Here is a 22,670-nt window from a genome sequence, read left to right on the forward strand (position 1 = left end):
CTCTATCTCCACTGTTTTCAGTTAACTGGGTTCCCCAACCGTTTTTGTGTCCATGTTGCTCTTTGGAAAGGCCTGAGCATTCATTGGTTCTGCAAAACTTAAGATAAACGTACACATGCGTGAGTGTTGATGATATTAGATTATGCAATTCTGCTGCACAACGGTCCCAGAACTGGTTGCGTGTGCTTATGAATGTCATGTGTCAGTGTACCACCTTGGTTAACCCAGACTATCCATGGAACTGTGCCCAACTTGTGCTTGTACGAAATTAACCTTCTAGCACCTCTCCCTCTCCCTTCTTCATTCTCTCACTCTATCTGTAGTTCTCTCTCTATCTCTCTCTCTCTGGCTCGGCCCCCTTCCTCAGCAGAAACCAGTTGAGCCGTCACTCAATGTCCCCCCCTCCTCCCCTCTGGACGATCTTCTGTCTCGCTCTCTCACCTTCTCCCTTCTCCTTATTCCACTGACCATGCATGTTCCAAAAACAGATCTCATTTTCATCCACGGTACACCCCCCTCCTTCCCGTGCTCCCCCCAAACCCCCCCCCCCCCCCCCACTCCTTGCACCACCAACTGCCCCGCATCACCACCTTCCCAAATCCAAGCCTTGTCCACAGTTCCTGTCCAAGTCTACCGTCTCACCTCCCCATTGCTCCACCTCGAGCCCCACCCTCACCCCCCATGTCTCCCATGCTGGAATTTGGAGGCGTGTGTCGGCGGGGTGTCCACCAATCGTGTGCCCCTTGGTGGTATAAAACCCTGAGAGTGTGTGAGCTTATTCGCTCTTTCTGTCAGTCCAGCACTCCTGAATTGGAGGGTGCCACACTTTTAGGAAAGGGTGGTGGACCAAGGGTGAAAACTGCAGACATCAACAAAGAAGTAAAAGAGCACGGATAGACGCGGTTAGACACCCACTCTCTTGTCTATCCAGAAAGGATGGAGAACGCACACATGAAGGTGCCGGCTGAATGCCTGGCTTACTTCGGGGTGAACGAGAACACTGGCCTCACTCCCGACCAATTCAAGAAGAACCTGGCCAAGCATGGCTACAATGGTGAGAGTGTGGGCATGAGGGATGGGGTGGGAGGCCAACTGAAGGAAGAAAGAGACATAGTAACTGTTTGGTAACTAGAACTAGAACAACTTTATTTGCATTCATAATCTTGCATAAAGTTGAATGCTTGTTGCTGAGATAGTATCTGAAATGGCTGAGTTTTATCCTGCCTGATTGTAGAAGTCAACAGCATTGGAGTTTTCAGAGATACAACCAGACGGGTTGAGATTTTGCATTGGATGCTTTTTTAGAGAGGAGTTGCAACAGCTGGTAGAAATGCAGAGACATTGAGAAGCAGAGACTTTGAGGGCTTTGAAGAGCTATTTAAAGATAGCAAAAGAAGATGGCTGGAGAGCGAGAGAGACAGGTGATGGCTCAAGAAGCTTCCTGGGTGATATATGGGGCGGGCGTTAACAGGAGAGGTGGGTAATTTTAGGCTGGGTAAAAAGGGGAGGTCCTTAGATGGCTTATGGCTAAATGATATGGAATACAGTTGCTAATCAATAGCCAGTGGAATGGTAAATTAGATACCAAAGGCATTGTAATATGGTGCAATAGCTCAAAAGCTGCACCATTTTTGTTATTTTCACACTGTTCTCACTGACCTTTTTGTGGGCATGGAACAATTTAGTCAGCTACCATTGGCCATACTCATGTTACAAATACTAATATGTTATTTTGTTGTAAAGATAGAGGGATCAGTACCTCTGTGTGTAGGTATTTGTAGAGTGACCAGCCATTTTAGAGGAATTTCTATTTGGCCTAGTCAGGTGAGGAATCAAAGGTCTGCAACATGGTAATGGCAATAGATACTTCACATAAGTCTGAATACATTACAGTGGCTTTTTTAATTGCATGTCTAGCTGTATGGCTTTAAGTCATCAAATATTAAGCACACAGTCAGGAAATGTCAGTTTGAGAATGTGGAAGATAACCAGTGATCTGGTGGTCAGATGTATCATCTCATATTAAGGGGTTTAAGTTAATGTCAGAAACAATTTAAGGGAATGGAACACAATGTATTCTCCCAAAATCTAGTTTGATTTGAAAATGTTTCTTGTTGTGTCATGCTGAACATTGATCCTTTTTGCTAACCATCTTTTTTTCCCCGTCCCTCTGTCCCCCCTTTCCCACCCTCCACCTCCACCTTTGTGTCTAACCCCAGAGTTGCCTGCTGAGGAGGGTAAGTGTTTATCCAGCCACAATAACAAAATGCATCCAAGAATTTGAACAGAAGGTTGTTGATAGAGGTCCAGGATACCTGCTTTACAAATACATGAAGCAGATGGGATAGCCATCATCAACCACTCTAAACTGGCCCTTGTCCACAGTCAATAAATCTAATTAGGGAGGTAATAAAAACATGCATGCAACATTTTAATTGTGAAATGTCTGGCACAGTATTGCGTAATCCCCATGGTCTAGCATAATCCTACTTGTAATTGGACATCAACTATTCCTCTTGTCACAGAGACAGTTCATAATAAGTAATGTATATTATATTTTGATCCTTTACTCATCTTTGGCAACAGAGATCATAGAGACAGATACATATACACTGTAGGAATTTCCCCACTTGCAAATTTCAGTGAACACATTCATATTTTTTTATTGTTATCCTTTGACCTAAATGTATTAACTTTCTTTCTCTGTGTCTCCCTCTCTCGCCCAGGTAAGAGCATCTGGGAGCTGATTGCTGAGCAGTTCGAGGACTTGCTTGTCAGGATTCTGCTGCTGGCTGCCTGCATCTCTTTTGTGAGTATTTTTGCTAGTATTTTCTTTTATCATGATAGTGGTTTCTACATTTCTGTGGTTATTCCTGTCATGATAATTTTAAACTTAAGTAATAGTAGTAGGATTTGTTGTAACAAATCCCTTGGCATCCACGAGACACCCTCATTATGTGGAACCAGTTCTCCAGTAACTTTGTCATTATAGTGACATTCCTGTATCACTTTTTTTTTTTACAATACTTACATGAAGAAACAACTTCCGCCCTCCTTTTACAATTCTTATTTACCAGAACAAGCTCTTCGGAGTAAGGTGTGGAGCCTGACAATGACTTTGTTTTCTAAGTGCACAAAACACTTTTTTTTGCAATGATCCTCTCTGACCTCTCTGACATTCTTGAGCGCCATCTTGAAACAGGCTATTCATTGCAACTGACTTTAACTTTAAAAGCCAGCATGCTGTAACCCAACACACAAATTCATCTAATGGGCCAGCATGGCTGTAGTTGATCATCGCTGTCTTGTCACTTTGTCAAACAACTTCTTGCCCCCCCACCCCTCTGTATTTTTGAGGAGGAGAACTTGGGAGGGGGGAGGTAGATTGAGAGGGGTTGTAGGTGGTGTATTAATTCCTATCCCTAGCTTTCCACCCCTTCGGGCAGCTGTCATGATGGCCTTAGAAGGCGAATATTGAGGAGCGAGTGAGAGACGGGGGTCAGGGAAGTATAGGGGGGCTGAGGGGTAAGGGTTTATTTTAAGAAAGCCTCAAGCCGAGGAGAGAAACTGAATCCTTCGGGAAAGGTCAGGACTGAAGGAAGGAACGAGGAGCTTCCACAGAAAGAGGTAGAGAGGGTTGAAGTGGATAGCAGCACAGAGTTATGGGACACTGAGATCAAATTAATAGGGATTATGTAATCACACTATGACGTACAGAAATATTATCATATCAGTTATCAGAATAGCTGATCAGAGGTTAACACTGGACAACAGCATGAGAAAAACACATTGCAGAGAACTGATACATTATAATTGAAAAGACCTTCATAATCTAGCCCATAACATTACCACAAATCTATCTAAAAAAACTTTTTGTTTGTTCACATTATTTGATAATATCCGAACGCTGTGTGAAAGTTGTTTGTGGTGGTTTAGCACAGACAAAAGTGCAGAAGTACCTGTAAGCGCACAAAACTATAAATGCCCTTTCATAACCTTGCCTCTTCATGACAACCTCAAAAATCGACCCTTTATCATTATTTCATCACATTTTATATGAGGTTTTGAGGCTGGAGGGAGTCCTTTCATTATGGCACGATGTAAATATTTAGACCATGTTAATAGTCGAATATACATACATACATAAATACAGTAATTATTACACAGCGGCCCTTTGCAGCAATATGTCATGTTTCTTAGGGTTCAGTGTTGGGAACTTGCAGGGAACTCATTCTGTGCTAATGCTAACACTAAATTACTGTTTACCGCTCTGATCCCAGGTGCTGGCCTGGTTTGAGGAAGGCGAGGAGACCGTCACCGCCTTTGTGGAACCCTTCGTCATTCTGCTTATCCTCATCGCTAACGCCGTTGTTGGAGTGTGGCAGGTCAGTGATGAGGCCCAGCATGTTGTTGAGCAATGGGACATATCCATTGCAGTGGTGACAGAACAGAACAGGGGTTAGAGTTACTGCCATGTTTTCCACCCAGAAGCAGTTGCTCAATGGGAACACTATCACTTTTAGAGCTTGTGCTCAAAATAGGCAGTGTCAGCTACTTTGGGGCTGTTATAAAATTGAACAAATCTTCCATTGGACACAGTCCTTCATTCATTCGATTGATAATACAGCAAATACAGTACATTTTATGCAAATATCACAGCAAAATTATCCGCTCTTATAGGATATTATAAGGATACGATATGAATATCATAGTTATTGCTGAGGAGATAAATACGTAAAGTATGTAACAAAGTCATTATTGAGTACCACAGACACACTGTATGGCCCTATAGAAGTATTATATGAATATTATGGTGATTTTTCATCAGGGTGTATTGTTAATTAAACAGTTAATTACCGTTACACTACCATACAATTAGTGACTGTTTTGTTAGTGATCATTTTTGAATCATTTGGCCGCCTGTATCTTAATTTAATGTTTGTAGTCCCTATCTCTAGTTTATGTTTTGTCTGGGTATCTGTTTTGACTGCAGGCTTTGGATGACTCAGATTATGTGTGTCATGCCCTTCTACATTCGTGCCATTAAGCACTTGGCATTGCTATCAGGCTTTAGCCAGTGAGGGAACATCCCCTTTATCACTGTGTTTGAATGTGCTGTGTTGTACTGTCCCTGCCAAGTATTGAATTAAATTGCTTCTCCCTATCTTTCTCACAACACAATTGGCACACAGTATGTACCCTCTCTATGTAGAGTCCCTGTTGGTATAGACTTGTGTAATAACCGTAGTTGTGTCTTTGTGTGTGTGCCACAGGAGCGTAATGCTGAGGATGCCATCGAGGCTCTCAAGGAGTACGAGCCTGAGATGGGCAAGGTTTACCGTTCTGACAGAAAGAGTGTGCAGATGATCAAGGCCAGAGAAATTGTCCCCGGAGATATTGTGGAGGTGTCCGGTAAGAAATGTCAAGACTGTCCACTGGTTTTCTCTATTTGTAGTGGTTATTTCTTAAAGGTGGAACCCAATCACTCAGTCTGATGTGTAAATGTTCAGTCAGGGCAGATGAATGATATGCCTATTGGTAGCAAAAGAATCAGCTGTGTCAAATGCTGTCTTCAACAATGTAGTTATGAAAAGATATAGCTGGCATCTTGAGTGTTACTTCTATTGAGGGAGAAAGAAAGGAGCGTTGGGTATCAGTGAGAAATTGACAATCCTCTGGAAATTCAGGGAGTATGTGCATGCAGAAGGCCGACGGGGAAGCCTCCTGTCTTTTTAAAGCAACAAGAGGGAGGGAGAGTGGAGTAGCACTGCTGTGAAAACATGCTGAGCGAAGGAAAACAAAATCATGAGTATAAATATCCCCGCTAGCACCTGCCACACCTCTTCTTCCCCTCTCTCCCATTGCCCAGTCCTGTTCATTTATCAGTGTACACCTGTTGCCCCTCAGGCTGGCTGTTCTCATTTCCCAGCACCCCCAGCCCCTCCCCCCTCCCCTTTGATTCATTCTGATTGGGCCAAGCATGTGCCAGTTGAGGCTCTACCCCACTCTGGAATCTATGGATTAACTACAGGAAGTTAACTAGTCCTCTGAGCATTTGACTATTATTCTGGATATTTGATATTTGATATTTGTGTTTTCAGAGATAGATGACAAGAATTTTACTATTTGCAGCTATTACAATCACTTAGGTGTCATGGAGGGGCAACAGAAATTCAAATTTAGGAAGAAATAAGCCCTCAAATATAAGTAGTTAAGTCGCTATGCTGGTTTTATGTTTATGTTCAATAGTGTTTATGTATTTTATTTTTTATTTTTTTGGATTTATTTTAATGATGGCATCTCTGTCTCTCTGTGATTCCCACAGTTGGTGACAAAGTCCCCGCTGACATCAGGATTGTTTCCATCAAGTCCACCACCCTCCGTGTTGACCAGTCCATCCTTACTGGTGAGGTTACTAGAAAGCGGAACTGTTTTAAGTCTGCTGATCGGTGTGTTTCTGTCCCCTGTCCATCACCACATTTGAGATAATTTTCTGTTTTCCCTCTCAGGTGAGTCCGTCAGTGTGATCAAGCACACTGAGGCTGTCCCCGACGCCAGAGCTGTCAACCAGGACAAGAAGAACATGCTTTTCTCTGTAAGTGCCCTACCACCGATATTTTCTTCTGTCTTCATTGTTGCAGTTCTTGCCCTGTTTCATCGCTAGTTTCCTCACATTGCTCCACCCTTCCTGAAGTCTACCATTACCTGTTTTCTTAGCCTGCTCTTCCTCTCTCCTCCATAGGGCACCAACATCGCCGCTGGCAAGGCCATTGGTGTGGCTGTGGCTACCGGAGTCAGCACTGAGATTGGCAAGATCCGTGACCAGATGGCCGCCACCGAGCAGGAGAAGACCCCTCTGCAGGCCAAGCTGGACGAGTTCGGCGAGCAGCTGTCCAAGGTTATCTCCCTGATCTGCGTTGCTGTCTGGGCCATCAACATTGGCCACTTCAACGACCCCGTCCACGGAGGCTCATGGATCCGCGGCGCCGTCTACTACTTCAAGATTGCTGTCGCCCTGGCTGTGGCCGCCATCCCTGAGGGTGAGGGGGAGCAAGACATCAGAGAGATAGTGGATGGGCAGATAGATTAGGACAGTTGATGAACAACATGTTTCTGAATGTGTGTGCCTTCTCAATTTTTTCCTCCATTGCTGGTTCATCACACTCACAGTTTTCACCAATGTCTCTCAGGTCTGCCCGCTGTCATCACCACCTGCCTGGCCCTGGGCACCCGCCGTATGGCCAAGAAGAACGCCATTGTCAGAAGCCTGCCCTCCGTGGAGACCCTGGGCTGCACCTCTGTCATCTGCTCCGACAAAACTGGCACCCTCACCACCAACCAGATGTGTGTGACCAAGGTGGGTACCCAGTATGCAACATTTACATTTTACACCAAAATAAAACACAATGTATCCCCTCGTTGCATCATACAGGCAAATGTATATCCTCGCTCATCATATATGTGTGTCCAGTTCATTTGTCTACAGATGTAAAGATCTGTACTTATGACACAATGGAAAAATTCTTTATTTCTTGCTCCACAGATGTTCATTATCAAGAACGTTGATGGCGACCATGTTGACCTTGATGCTTTCGACATCTCTGGCTCCAAGTACACCCCTGAGGGCGAGGTGTAAGTTTGCTTTTAATGCCATGTATTATCATTCAAAGCCAATCTCAGTCATACATAGAAGTGCACTCTCCATCTTTCATTCATTTGTCATTCCCTCTCCATCTTTCAGTTCCCAGGGAGGTGCCAAGACCAACTGCAGCGCATACGACGGCCTTGTTGAGCTGTCTACCATCTGCGCCCTGTGTAACGACTCCTCTCTGGACTACAACGAGGTAAAGTTATTGTTTTGAAATTACTTTCTGAACAATGACATCCATCGTCTCATTCTTAACGTACAGTATATTTGCTAGAGCTCAGCCTCTTGACCTTTCACCATTTAACCCTGTCTTCCCTTTCTCCAGACCAAGAAGATCTATGAGAAGGTCGGTGAGGCTACTGAGACCGCCCTGAGCTGCCTGGTTGAGAAGATGAACGTGTTTAACACCAACGTGAAGAATCTGACCAAGATTGAGAGAGCCAACGCTTGCTGCGGAGTAAGTTTCTTCTTACCATCTGCTACATAATTTATATAATTCTCATTATGTCCTGCTACACCTATACAACTAACACACCCTTATGTATCCTTAAACTGTAACCTTTAATGCATCTCATTGTGAGCCATTGAAAACTTCCAATTGAACGGCTCAGAATTACATATTCAGAAAAAGTACTGTATGCAAGTTCCCAAACACCACCCTACTCTTGTAGAAAATCACTTACACAAAGACATAACAAGCTTAGCATTTAGATACTATTAGATACTTGAAATGGTATCACTATTCATAATATCAAACCAGCTATTTTTTTGGGCATAGAAGTACCAGTTAAGAGACTCCAACATGTGGCCAGGTTGACTTGTCTATCTTTCTGATCATTAACCCTCTGATCTCTGTGTCTTCCAATAGGTTGTCAAGCAGCTGATGAAGAAGAACTTCACCCTGGAGTTCTCCCGTGACAGGAAGTCCATGTCTGTGCTCTGCACCCCCGCTAAGGGTGATGGTGGCAACAAGATGTTTGTGAAGGTTAGTTCCCTCTCTCCTTCTCGCCAAAACCTTTGGCCAGATACCTGCAGTTTGGCTGTGCCGCAAAAAAAGTGCATATCATTCAGTTGCAACTTCAAACCATTAATTTCTTCAACCGTTTGTCCCACAGGGTGCCCCTGAGGGTGTGATTGACAGGTGCGCATACGTTCGTGTTGGCACCACCCGCGTGCCCCTGACCAACGCCATTAAGGACAAGATCATGGCTGTGATCAAGGACTGGGGTACCGGCCGTGACACCCTGCGTTGCCTGGCCCTGGCCACCCGTGACACCCCCCTGAAGGTTGAGGAGATGAACCTTGAGGACTCTACCAAGTTCGCTGACTACGAGGTGAGAACTAAAGATATCATGAAATTGATGGGAAATTGAATGCAAGCTATATGCGTAGACTTGTGGCTAAAGGTAAAACTAGATAAGGTTTCCATGAGCCCATCCTCACCCCACTCTCTCTCCCCAGACTGACCTGACCTTTGTTGGCTGCGTTGGTATGCTGGATCCCCCTCGTAAGGAGGTCACTGGCTCCATTGAGCTGTGCAGAGCTGCTGGAATCCGTGTCATCATGATCACTGGTTAGTGTCCTTTTTGTACCTTTTGGGACACCATTTGTTATATCTGGCTGATGTGTATTGCCTAGATGTTTGATGTAGGTAATCTGAGAAACAGGAAATACATTTTTTAAATGTTCATTAGAACCTTTTCAATCTACATTTACAGCAATTGCATCTGCTCCTCTAGTCTTTGCCCTTGTAGTGTGAGATTTTTGTTTTATACCTGAGAAATGGTTTCATCTCACTGGCTACTCACTAAATGGCTGATTGTCCCTACTTCAGGTGACAACAAGGGAACTGCTATTGCTATCTGCCGTCGTATTGGCATCTTCGCTGAGGATGAGGATGTTACTGGCAGGGCCTACACCGGACGTGAATTTGACGATCTGCCCAGTCACGAGCAGCCCGAGGCTGTGCGCAGGGCTTGCTGCTTCGCCCGTGTGGAGCCATCCCACAAGTCCAAGATTGTTGAGTTCCTGCAGGGTCTTGATGACATTACTGCCATGGTGAGGAGAACTCAACAGCATGTGATAAAATGTAAACTTGGCATAGACGTGTTACTTGTACATTGCTCTGTCTTATTAAAGTCTTTTTCAATAATCCCATCACTACTTTTATGCCCAGTATAGTGTTCCTTCGCTTAACTGTTAGCTGTGCAAGTGTGTAGTTAGAGAAGTCTGTGTTGAACCTGCGCCTCCCCTTCTCCCAACCCAGACTGGTGATGGAGTGAACGATGCCCCCGCCCTGAAGAAGGCCGAGATTGGCATCGCCATGGGCTCTGGCACCGCCGTTGCCAAGTCTGCCTCTGAGATGGTCCTGGCTGACGACAACTTCTCTTCCATTGTGGCTGCTGTTGAGGAGGGCAGAGCTATCTACAACAACATGAAGCAGTTCATCCGCTACCTCATCTCCTCCAACGTTGGTGAGGTCGTCTGGTGAGTAGTCCCAGCGCTCCAAGCGTCAGTCATGAGGGTCTGAATGATAAATAATGGAATGGTTCCTCTGATCCACACCTAGGTCTGCTATCTTTCTCTATGTGTGACTTTCCTTTGCCTTGGCTTTGTCTGTCTCTCTAATCAATTCAATTCAATTCAATTCAATGTGCTTTATTGGCATGAAAGTTCACAGACAATATTGCCAAAGCATCAAGATGAATATCAGTCTAGGTGTGTGTGTGTGTGTGTGTGTGTGTGAGAGAGTCAGTGCCTGGACAGAGGAACTGGGTTGCTGCGTGTTCAGCTCCCGTACCCAGAGCCTCCATCACAGAGTGAGGATCAGTAAACTATGTGAAGGAATTAATGTTTGTTGGTAACAAGGGTTACACACATTTTATATGCAGTACATAATAACATTCAAAGAGAAAAATATCAAATATGTGGGGTTTCAAGATATTGAGAGATTAAGATTATGTTAATAAAAAAGAAAAGAAAAAAGACATAAATAAATGATTAAATAAATAAATAAAATAAAATAAAAGTGTATTGGTCACTCACTGTTCCTCAGGTTGTGACAAGTTTCTACAAACTGAGCCGCTAGGTCTGCTGTGTTTCCCTCTCCTAGTAGAAGTCGCAGCTTTGACTGATCATGAAGCTCTCTGAGGTGGGAGACTTGGGAGCTGAACTTGTTAAAGTAGATTTCTCTGGCTGAGTTAAATTTTTCACATTTTAGGAGAAAGTGCATCTCCGTCTCGACCTCACCTGTCGAACAGTGACCACATGTTCTGTTTTCTTTTGGTTGCCATGATTTCTTATGTCTTCCTGTTTCGATTGCCAATTGGTGGTCACTAATCTCTGGCTTCCCTTTCTCCTCCACCTCGGTTCCTTCTTTCCTTTTTTCCCTCTCTCAGTATCTTCCTGACCGCTGCCCTGGGTCTGCCCGAGGCTCTGATCCCCGTCCAGCTGCTGTGGGTCAACCTGGTGACTGACGGTCTGCCCGCCACTGCCCTGGGCTTCAACCCCCCTGACCTGGACATCATGGGCAAGGCGCCCCGTTCCCCCAAGGAGCCCCTCATCTCCGGCTGGCTGTTCTTCAGATACATGGCTATTGGTGGTAAGTAGGACTACGGATATTTTCTTTGTATTTTGTTTAAATTTCCTGTCTGTTAGGGTAGTTGTAGGGGAGCAACACAGTGAGTGACCGGCCTTACCTAGCCACTGTTTTCTTTCCTTGATAGGCTACGTCGGTGCCGCTACCGTTGGTGCTGCTGCCTGGTGGTTCATCTACGATACCACTGGACCCGGAGTCAGCTACTACCAGCTGGTAAGTATTTCTCTCTCTCTCTTTCTCTCTGTGTCTCTCTCTCTGTGTCTCACACACACAGACACACATTAACCCCATCTCTCCTTCTGTACAGTCCCACTTCATGCAGTGCCACGATGAGAACGAGGACTTCGCCGGCGTTGAGTGCGAGATCTTTGAGGCTGCTCCTCCCATGACCATGGCCCTGTCTGTGCTGGTCACCATTGAGATGTGCAATGCCCTCAACAGGTACCAATTCAAATGTGCTGGAATATGATTTTTCATGTAGTATTTTCTTAATCCCAATTAATCTTGGGTTACTTACACTACCAGTCAAACGTTTGGACACACCTGACTGAATGTACTATGTTTTTCATTATCCTAAAGCTATTTTGATCTAAAGGCGTATGCTTAAATGCTTGAAATTAGTTTCTTAGACAAATATAAATGAAAAAAAAAAGTAAAGTTGATGCCTATGTATGAATTTCTTTCCAAAGCCTTTGCCTTTCCATCAAGGCAAAGGGCAGCTACTTTAAAGAATCTAAAATATAAGATAGTTTTGATTTGTTTAACACTTTTTTGGTCACTGCATAATTCCATTTGTATTATTTAATAGTTTTGATGTCTTTACTATTATTCTAAAATGCGGAAAATAGTAAAAATAAAGAAAAATGTGGTGTGTCCAAACTTTTGACTGGTAGTGTACATTACATACAAAATTGTAAATTAAAAATATACCAGGCTTCTGCTACTGACAGTACAGAAGACTCCTGTGATTACTTCAGACAGCACTTACATTTTTCTCACTTTCTCCCCTCTCAAGCTTGTCTGAGAACCAGTCTCTGATCCGCATGCCCCCATGGAGCAACTTCTGGCTGCTCGCCGCCATGACCCTCTCCATGTCCCTCCACTTCCTGATCATCTATGTTGACCCACTGCCCGTAAGTCAGCCACCAGCACTCTGCTGTCCTGCTTGTGCCCAAACATCTGTGACATGAGTAGTGTGTGTAGTGGCTTTCTGCTGTAGTTTCTCAGCAGTACTGACTCCTCACTCTTCTGCTCCCCAGATGATCTTCAAGCTGACTCACCTGTCAGTGGAACAGTGGATGATGGTCCTGAAGCTTTCCTTCCCAGTCATCCTGATTGATGAGGTGCTGAAGTTCATCGCCCGTAACTACGTTGAGGGTAAGTAGACTCGCATTTACATACACTCACACTCATACACGTTCACAGAACACACCAGCGGAAAAAACAAAGGCATGATCGTTCTTATTCCTCTTGATTTGAGATTTTTTTCAAAAATCTTTAATATCGTTTTAAGTTTGCTCATTGATTATAAATTGATTAATAATTTAACTGAGTGTAATCTGTTTATTAATAATTGATTCATAATTGAATCCCTCTTCGTCTTTTATCATTTATGCCATTTTATGACATCCTCCTGATATTGCTATCTATCTATCTATCTTTCTACCATCTATCTCTCTATCTATCTATCTATCTATCTATCTATCTATCTGTCCATCTATCTATCTATCTCTATCTATCTACCCATCTATCTATCTGTCCATCTATTGCTCTATCAATCTATCTATCTCTCTATCTGTCCATCTTTCTATCTATCTATCTGTCCATCTATCTGTCTATCTATCTAATCTAATCTAATTTCGGTCTTGCCTGTCTTCATTTGCCTGATCTCTCTCATTACTCCCTTCATATAACCTTGCTACCCTCCATCCATCATAAACTCACTTACCCCTTTTTACATATCAAACTCCTGTTGTGATAAAATGACTGGAAATTTTACCTGGTTGTGGCACAGCTCCTGTTGCACTGTATGGGGAGACCCCCTGTGTGTGTTACTTCTTCCTTTGATCTCTCTGTTTCTTGTCATTTCCACTGTCATACGGGCTTCAGTCCGTATCAGTGAGGTGCTGCAGCAGGTGAATTAATGGCCTGTTAGCTGCTGTTCTCGTCAGTGTTACAGAATCTTTGTGTTGTTCCATGTAAATAGAAGCATAGTATATTATGCTTTTGTTTCCAGCTTCGACAGAAATTAACTTTGCCCAAAATCATTTCCCACTCTCATTTTGTCCTTTCTTCTTTTCTGTTCTCTAGTTTCAAATTTGAAATAGAGATGTAGAAGAGGAGGATCTTAAGAGGTGGAGAGAAGGAGGCGGTGGAGAAGAAAAAGAGGAAGATCACAACCAAAGAGGGGAGCTCTAGTGAGCCAACCAATAGAAGAGAGAGGAAAAAAACACAGGAAAACCCTACAAAAAACAATAAAACACATCACAAAATCTCCATAAAAATAACCTCTGTATAAGGATAGAGATTAAATTGAAGTGGAGGGAGGTATCCCTGCCAATAAAATATTCAAATATTTAAGATTTTATTCTAAGAAATAAAGTATGTATTAAAAGTGATTTTTTGTTAAACTTGGATATTCTCAACTGTTGTGTTTTTGTGTCCCCTGTCCATTTTCATATGATTCACTTTCCAGGTCATTACTCTTATTCTAGTCTTTGTTTCTCGTGTCTCGTGCGGCCTCACTGCTTTTCGCTGAGCGCTGTACAGTGTGGTGTAGGGTTGCAAAATGACTTCATATGGGCAGAAAAGCCACATGCCTGCCAGCTGCCTGCTCTCTATAGGCTCCATGCAGTCAGCGGACTCTGTTGGACGTCCCATGACATAAATGGACATGTCCACTCACTCACAACACTTTTGGTCTTATATCTCGTTTACCTGATAAGTTATAATAAACTGATAATTACAAACTGTTGTATTTGTATTGTGTAGCACATCTTTATTGATCATTAAAAAAACATTAAATTGGATGACTTGCTTTGTATATCTACACAAAAAAAAGCTGCAGTGATTACAGTGTTTTACATCCAGGCTTGACGAGTGAGTTGAATAGTTTTTTTGGCCAGTGTTGAATCTCTGATTTTTCAAACAGTGTTTCTGCCTCCTGAGTGCTGTGCTGCAGTGTCAGCTTGTTGGTCTTTGGTTTGCAGAGTTGCACCAATTTGTAAAACCCAAAGTCCTGGTTAGATTTGGGTCCTGAATGGTATGTTGGCTGCCTTCATTTGCTTTTCATAATCTTCATCAAATATCTTTGATTGGTCAGGGGTGAAATGATTAGTCCAATCACCTACTTCACCTGAATGTGAAGAGAAAAGAAGAGAATAAAACAGTGTTAGATATACAAGTATGTAATGTGTATAGAAGTGAATAACAGTACTTTTATTATTTTCCCTTTAAAAAATCAGTTGGAGAACACACAGTCCTCTGTCTATAAAAAGCCTTAGCAAGCAGAGGCAGTTCATCTAGAAACTGCTAGGGGGCGCCATGAGATTGTACAATGTGAGGAATATCATACATCTGGTTTTGGAACATGGGACACTGGTTTTGGAGTGACCCCGGTCTTGCTCTTTATTAATTATTTTATCCACACTTGTCAGACATGTTTATGGGATTGCTTTTGGGCAAGACTGAAAGCATAACAGCAGATGGATGCACCTTTTCTCATGAAGGGAGAGATGGAATGGTCAAAGAGAGGCGCAGGGATGAAGGTGTAGTTGGCCATCGGGTTCTCCTTCATGTTCTTGAAGGATGTGAGCTCCACAATGCGGCTGAGGACATCATCAGAAATTGACAAGTCCAGGTAGCGCATGATGCGCTCCACTTCTCGCCGAGGATTCTGAGGAAATAAAGACGTCAGTGTGTGTGAGTGTGCATGGGAGAGAGAGATAGGATAGGGCCCATATGTTAAGAAACATCCTCACCTCCTTCATGTCTTCATAGAAGAGGTAAAGGATGTTCTTCTTCTCTCTCTCCTCCCAGTAACCCTTCACATGGTCATACCAGGAGCCCCAGGCCACTGCAGAAACAACATTCAAACTCTATCATGGAAACAACATCCTCATTCCAGCAAACAGTTTGTGTCAAGTGTGACTATCAGCATGGATTTGCCATAAAATAACTAACTGATCAACAAGAATGATTGCATGAGTGGCTGGTTAGTTTAATTAAATATTAAGAGTTTGATAGTCCTAAATAAACTGGAAAGAGTTTACTATCGGCAACTGACACCAGAATGGCCACAAATGTTCTAACTACAAGTACAAGTTGAAATCACTCTGTGTCTAGTGCAGATCCAAAGGAACATCCTCTCCTCCACTTCAGTTTGTTATCCACTGCACTCTGCAGCCTTGCAGGGTGTTGCTGCTGGGCACACTTTATATAGCAGGATTATAAACTAATCTTGTCATGGCCATAGAGGTCACATTAAGTATCTTATGGGGAAAGACAGTGAGGGCAGGAAACTAACTTGTTCATCCACCGGCCACAGTGACTCATGGATTCCAAAAGTCACCTTTCGCTAGTTTAACAGTCAAATATGATTTTTTAGAATAGACAAGAACCTGAAGGCAGTGGTTGGTTACCTGACAAAATGGCTGGTGGAGCCGATAAATGTCCTGACCACAGCCTGAGAATTACCAAAATTGGATCTGTGTTTGGGAGCGTTGTGCCTTAGATGATACTTTGGAATGTGTATTGATTGTACTTACACTCTCCTCGCATGAACTTGTGTATGTAGCCGTCCCAGGGCCCCGGCTCAGGCTGGGTCATGTTCATACGGTCAAAGTGGTAGTAGCTCACCATGTTGTCCTTCGCATTGCGTGCCACATAGATAGCCTTGACACATGATCGGCAGGAGCGAACAAAGGAGGGATTTACAACAATAATACAAAGAATGGGTCATTTGATGAGGCACATTTGGTGTCGGCATTGTATCGTAAACCTTTCACGCTGTTAAAGTGCGTTTACTGTTCATTCAAAAGCAGTAAAATTCACTGTGAGACTGCATACTCACTTCTACAATTGAATCCCTCAGACATGAAGTCTTACCTTGCATTTGTTTTCCCAAAATCCAGGTGGCACCAGCTGAAAAGGTAGATGTGTCTTGATCACTCTTGGGGGATCCATTTGCTTCAGAAGATCAAGACCTGAAATACACATTTGGGGGGAAAAGGTTATGACATATTGAAAGGGCTGAAACACAATTCAGTTTCTGAGGTCCAGACCTGAGCCAAATGTCACTGCTCTCCCACCTCCATTCTTCAAATTATACACACCACACAGTCATTTTGCCAATGTTGTATTCCCATTTAACTCATTGGCTTGAGGAATGGTGGTGGAAGAGCAATGTTTTTTGGGTGTTATACTAATTCAAAGTCCATGTTATAATGTTATAATCCCATTCTGATACACTGAGATGCAAAAGGATGCATTTAGGACTCATCAGGTGTCTCAAAGTAAGATATTCTGGGTCTGGTGATGGTACTGTAATGTAATGTAATGAAATTTGGGGAGCTGTCAGCTGTTTAATGTGTATTTCATGTCATCAAATAAAATGTCAGAATCAATAGCTGATCATTGGTACTTTAGCATTATATTTATCTTTTAATAAGGATAGAGTACTTGGTGCAGGGTGTGTTTGCGCTGATAATTACAGCAGCAGCATTATTGGTAGTGAGCCAGATTCTTGGCCTGATGTAACTGTATTAGTAGGAAATCAGTTGAATTTAAAACATAATGATAGAATAAAAATAATTGAGAGTATAAAGAGATTCTTAAGTTGAACCTTAAATGTCTGTGATCTCACCAAACTGACAGAGGATATCTAGTTGAAACCAATATAGTCGGTCGCTCAAGAAAGTACTCACCCACCTTGACATGTTTCACATTATCTCGTACTACAAAAGGATTTAATTTAGGATTTTTTTGATCTGAGATTTAAGCCAAGAATTGTCTATTAAAGTGGAAAGGAAATTCTTGAAATGTGAGTTTAAAATTTGAAATAACAGAAGAATGTAGTTTCAAGCTAGATTAAATATTCACCCTCTTGTTTCATAAGGGATGAAAAGTTTCAAGAGCACTGACTGAATTTTCACACACTGTGACAGGAAGCGTGATTTATTTATTTTTCTTTTAACTCCAGGAACTGGAGACTCTGTTGCCATAAATACATGAAATACCAACTCTGTGCTGTGCTTGAGTACTCTGGAGCAGATCTATTCATCTATGTATGTGTATGTATCACTCTATGTATCTATCTATGGATCTGTCTGTCTGTCTGTCTGTCTGTCTATCTATCTCTCTGCCTGTCTGTCTATCCTGATCATTTTTTGTTCAAACATAATGAGAAAGAAGAAATGACAATAACTGTGAGCTAAGAAAAAAACATTATATACAAGTACAAAGGTTCATGTGTTTTCATGTGACCACTCCAGCTAATAACTGTTTTGGTTTGGATTTGTACTCCAGGGGTGGAAATTTCAGTCGAGGCAATTTCTCCCTGGCACTTAAGTTTCATTAATTTGACACTGGCTTTGGCACCGAGGGAAATGTTTATGGGTTAATAGCTCATTGACCCTGATTAAGGCAGAGGAAATGGGCTGTTATGAAAACATTCCTGCAGGAATTGGATTTGTGAGTCCTGACACGGCACGGTAAGACCGAGCTGGAGGATGCATTTGGGTTGAGAGGCAGAAAATAAAATCTTTGAAGTTTCAGCAAAACACAGCAGACAGACAGTGCGTTTGAACTGGATATCCTGCAGGGAAGGTATTGAGTGGATTGGGGGTGCAGTGGGAACAGCTCAACTCAAATATTAACTCCAATAAAGTCAGATCTATCACCCTCATAGACCGTTGTACATAATCAAAAGCAAGTACACACATATAGACAGAAATACACACCTGAAGGGATGGGCGGTGGGGAGAAGATCTCCAGGAAGGGATTGCGGATGGTCGTGGGCGCTCGCTTGCAAATCTCAGCATCTCCGTTGTGAAGAAGCAGGTCTACTATCTCCTGGGTCCATGTGGTCCCTTAGGTATGACCAAAACACGGAAAAAAAACACTGAACTGGAATGAATGGGCTACTTTCCATGTACTGAATCCCACCAGCTTGGGAAGGCGTCCCATCTTGCGCCTTCACCCCCAAAACAACCAATTCCAATCCTAGCATCACACCTTCTCACATTGTGTAAATTTAACAGAAATAAGAAAACAAAAATGTCCTTTTATATGGATCTAGTCTACAACAGATAGGTTATATAGAGAAATACATATAAATTGAGTTAGTCTTGGTACCTGCTTTGGGGTAGGTGGCGATGAGGAGGTCAGTGGGGTCGGGACAGAAAGCCCAGATGGAGTCCCAATTGTTGGCGATATGGTTCATGAGAGGCACCCCTCTGATAGGGATCACAGGGAAGCGATAGATGGAGTCGCTGGCCCTCTGAATGGACTCGGCGTAGGACAACACCTCCTCCCCTGACATGACTGACGCTGTCACGAGCCGACTTGAGGAAATCAGGAGCCAGAGATCAAAAGTTGTCCGTGGAGCAGCTGTAGTCCCGTCCTCAGCTGCTCTTGTCTCCCTTGGCTTTGGTCCTTTTGTCAAATGTGTGATTTGCTCTCTCACACCTTCATTCAAATCTCATGCAAACCTCGTCCTTCCCTCCCTGATGCAAATATTTCAGGTCTACACCCACTGTGTAAACATACACTTTTTCATTATCTTTCCGTAGATCTCTTTATTTGTCGTCCTTTTGCAAATAGCAAAAAGTCTTTTGGATCTATCTTGGAGCTCCTCTGGATTCCTTGGGGTTTTTTCAGCCTCTGACTCTCTATTTCCTCTCCAAACTCTGCATCCCCTTCTCAGAGAGATTTACAGAAAGAATCTCTCACCAAGTTCTCCCAAAGACAATCCCTGCTGAACTCCCAGTTGAAGCTTAAGTGCTTGATTCACTCTAAAACACGTCTCTTCTGCCCTCCCTCTAGCTTTACAACCTGGCTGTCTGTGTCTTGAGTGCTTGCATGAATGTCTTATCTGTCTGCCGTCAGTGGAAGTTGCACAGGCAGACCTCCTATACTAAAGTGCCCTTATGTAACTCTCCCAGTTACGTCTGAATTCCACTTTTGCTTCCAACAATACTATCTTACTGCTGAATCTGTAATTCGAGGAAGGGACTAGGGAGGGTCTTAAAAGAGCCCTGCACACCACACACAGGCAAACCAACCACCATTACAATTTGATTTTTGAAGGTGGAGACAGCTACACATACTGTAAAAGAGAGTTGGGTTGAGCATTAAATTTGATTTTGTAACTGTGCACAAAATAAACAGCTGAAAGTTTCTTGCTGCTGTGATTGCTTTGCCAAAGGAAAGAAAAGTAGGGCCACAATAAGAGGCTTGAATTTTTGCCAGTATTCCTTACAAATAAAAACTGATTTGACCACTAAATCTTTTACACAATGCTGAGAGACAGGAAATTGGCAGACACTCTCCTGCAGAAATCCAACTTTGGACCCAAAGTTTTAAAGTCATCTGGTCATCAGCCAATGGCTGTAAAGGACATTTACATTTGTTATTTCAGTTGTATTCTTGCAATGTGGAAATATTTTATGTGAGCAGACATATGACGTGTTTGGTGGATAGAAATGAATTTGTGTTCACAGCGCTCTAGACTCAAATTAGCCTGTAGGCTGATGCCAGGTGCAGCAATCCAGAATTTACCAAAGTAGAGCATGCAAACACTGAACTCAATTAAAATGATTATTTTTGCATAGTTGTACTCACTGGAATTCATGTAAATTCCAGTTATATAAAATGTTGCTGCAAAGTTCAGTAAGAATAGAATATCGTAGATTTTTGCTTCACTGAGGTAAACTATTCATGGTTTATCTTCTATTTAGTTTAAGTGAAAAACAACATTCTTTTCAGTGGAGTAAACCATAATGATATGTTGCCTTTGAAAACAGTGTCATGTTAGATACTGACCATATGAACCTGATTCCTCCGAAGAGGCTCCACTTCCTGCAGCGTCCCTCTGCAGAAGGAGACGGAGGTTCCTGACACTGCAACTCTCAGACCAGACCACTTCCTCGCCAGACAGACGGATGAAGTGAGCACGGCCGAGGATGAACCCCAGGGCGTTGACTCAGTCTGACGGAGGCAGAGCGAGAGGGGGCAGAGACGAGAGGAGGGGGAGAGGAAGGTGAGAAGTGGACAAATAGAGTTTTGAAGAGAGTTTTGGATGGACAAATGGAGGTATAAACGAGAGCCAGTGGGTTATTTTTTAATTTTGACTTGTATACATTTGCAATTTACTATGTATACACTGATATAGTGTGTTAGATAGTATGTAACTTAGTATAAATAGATACACTACCAGTCAAAAGTTTTGAAACACCACATTTTAGAATAATAGTAAAGACATGAAATAAAACTATCTTATATTTTAGATTCTTTACAGTAGCCACCCTTTGCCTTGATGGAAAGGCAAAGACTTTGGAAAGAAATTCATACATAGGCATCAACTTCACTATTTATATTTGTCTAAGAAACTAATTTCAAGCATTTAAGCATAAGCCTTTGGATCAAAATGGCTTAAAGAAAATTGAAAACACAGTACATTCAGTGGGGTGTCCCGAAACTTTTGACTGGTAGTGTAGGTCTAAACAGTCCCCAGTGCCTTCATGCTTACCATCATGCTGTTGCTGTTGATGAACGTAAACAAGTCAGCTTGGCTACCAGCTGCCATGACTGAGTTTCTTACCCAACTGGTAGTATGTGTGGATCTGCAGAGGAGCATTTGTTTACAGTCAGCATCAGGACTGAGTTTGCCATTGACATACAAAGAAATAAAGTAAACTGGATAAGGAAAGTCAGTGATAAGCAGTAAAAGCAGAGCTGGCACTGCACCAACTGCTCTGTAAAAAAAAAAACAGTTGTGCTTTGAGAAACTTCATGTAGAGTGGTGTGGTACGCACCATGCCACCACTCTTCACACACCTTGCTATCCAAACAATGGTCCCAGAGCTGAGAAGGACCAACACACACACACACACACACACACTAATTTAATACAGAACACAGACTACAGTAACATTAGATTACATTAGTAACAAAAGCTACGACTCTAAAAATGTTTTCATGTACATTTGTTCTTTTTTCACTTTAATTCATTCTTGTATTGCCCTGTTTGTCTTTGTGATATCATTATTCAATTTGTAAGATATGTGTGGTCTTCATTGTGTAATAAATGTTTTTATTTTTATACAAGTCTTTCTTGAAAGTGTCAATGAGAATAGCCATATAAATAAAGGATACATTTAAATAGCTTCATAGCTTCTGGCTAGTAGTATCCTTTGATTGTGATGATGATTGCTAAGGATGCTAACAAGCCATTTCTTTGGAGGCTGAAGGACACAACTTGTTTCCCATGTTGTTGTTTTTTTTTTACCTTTATTTATCCAGAAGGAGTTTACCTGCCAACTGAGCAGGCAACAGATGACTTGGCCAACGGGAACAAGTGGGAAGCCACAAGATTCATTGCAAGAATGACACATCATGTCCAAACAGCACTGCAGTCTATAGCTGAATTAGCTGTGAAATGAACACCTGTGTATCTTAATTGATCATGTGACTTAAAGCACACAGCCTTTCTCAAAGTGTAAGTTTGTTCTTTCCAAGACAATTTGGAAGTAACGTTCTGCACAAGGTCACAAGTACTGAATGTCAATGTCAAAGACTTTTCAAATATATAAAGATGTTTCTTCAGCAGCTGAGTGTTAGCTGAGGACATGTATGGGCATGCTAATTTTTCACCAACATTTTGTATTTTTGGAGCCAGAGTTTGTTTGCGTGGTTATGGTGCATTCCATTGGAAGTCGGAGGTCGGTAGTTCCAAGTTGGAACTACCGACTTCCGATGCGTTCCAGTGCGTCTTCTCGGGAAAACATGGACGCAACAGCCTGTGCCCATTAACGTTAACGGTAGCTATCTGACAGCTCTAGTTGTTACTCTTGCCTACTCTCCTCAGAATTAGGCTTACAAGTTATATCTTGAAATGTAGTAACTGTAATTGTCCTGTTTTTACTCAGTACAGTAAAAAATATAAGAACTACAATACGTAATAAATACAATAAATAAATACATTACACATTGTACACTACAATACAATTTATAATACAATATACAATATAACATACACAACAAATGCTAAATGATAAGTGATATATGGTATTGCACAGTAGGTAAGTGGTAATATGATATAAATAGTCAACACTGACGGCACAGTGGTAGTGCAGTGATGATGCAATAACAGTACAACAGTCTAACAACTGTACAATAACTACAGTGTCACTTCAACACATCAAC

General features: G+C 42.4%; 2 protein-coding genes across 2 annotated transcripts; one reads left to right on the forward strand and one right to left on the reverse strand.

The window, feature by feature from the left end:
• The first annotated feature begins 805 nt into the window (after positions 1-805).
• Positions 806-13,880, forward strand: LOC139661275 (sarcoplasmic/endoplasmic reticulum calcium ATPase 1). The gene is made up of 23 exons (XM_071539704.1): positions 806-1,054; positions 2,220-2,237; positions 2,727-2,809; positions 4,281-4,385; positions 5,274-5,412; positions 6,326-6,406; positions 6,510-6,595; positions 6,743-7,040; positions 7,191-7,357; positions 7,544-7,632; positions 7,742-7,844; positions 7,974-8,105; positions 8,517-8,633; positions 8,764-8,982; positions 9,110-9,221; positions 9,483-9,706; positions 9,915-10,135; positions 11,047-11,249; positions 11,374-11,459; positions 11,554-11,687; positions 12,262-12,379; positions 12,506-12,623; positions 13,557-13,880. Exons 1-23 carry the CDS (start codon positions 937-939, stop codon positions 13,571-13,573), a joined length of 2,988 nt encoding a protein of 995 aa, XP_071395805.1. The 5' UTR covers positions 806-936; the 3' UTR covers positions 13,574-13,880.
• Positions 13,881-14,016: 136 nt separating this feature from the next.
• Positions 14,017-20,384, reverse strand: sult1st6 (sulfotransferase family 1, cytosolic sulfotransferase 6). The gene is made up of 8 exons (XM_071539705.1): positions 20,289-20,384; positions 18,600-19,572; positions 18,206-18,334; positions 16,353-16,450; positions 16,013-16,139; positions 15,227-15,321; positions 14,961-15,141; positions 14,017-14,601 (listed from the first exon to the last, which is right to left on the reverse strand). Exons 2-8 carry the CDS (start codon positions 18,784-18,786, stop codon positions 14,489-14,491), a joined length of 930 nt encoding a protein of 309 aa, XP_071395806.1. The 5' UTR covers positions 18,787-19,572; positions 20,289-20,384; the 3' UTR covers positions 14,017-14,488.
• Positions 20,385-22,670: the final 2,286 nt, after the last annotated feature.

Source organism: Centroberyx affinis, unplaced genomic scaffold (genome assembly GCF_046629955.1).
Source record: "Centroberyx affinis isolate AG114_WGS23_722 - 3 ecotype Tasmania unplaced genomic scaffold, CSIRO-AGI_Caff_v1 ptg003492l_1, whole genome shotgun sequence".
NCBI classification, from domain to species: Eukaryota; Metazoa; Chordata; class Actinopteri; order Beryciformes; family Berycidae; genus Centroberyx; species Centroberyx affinis.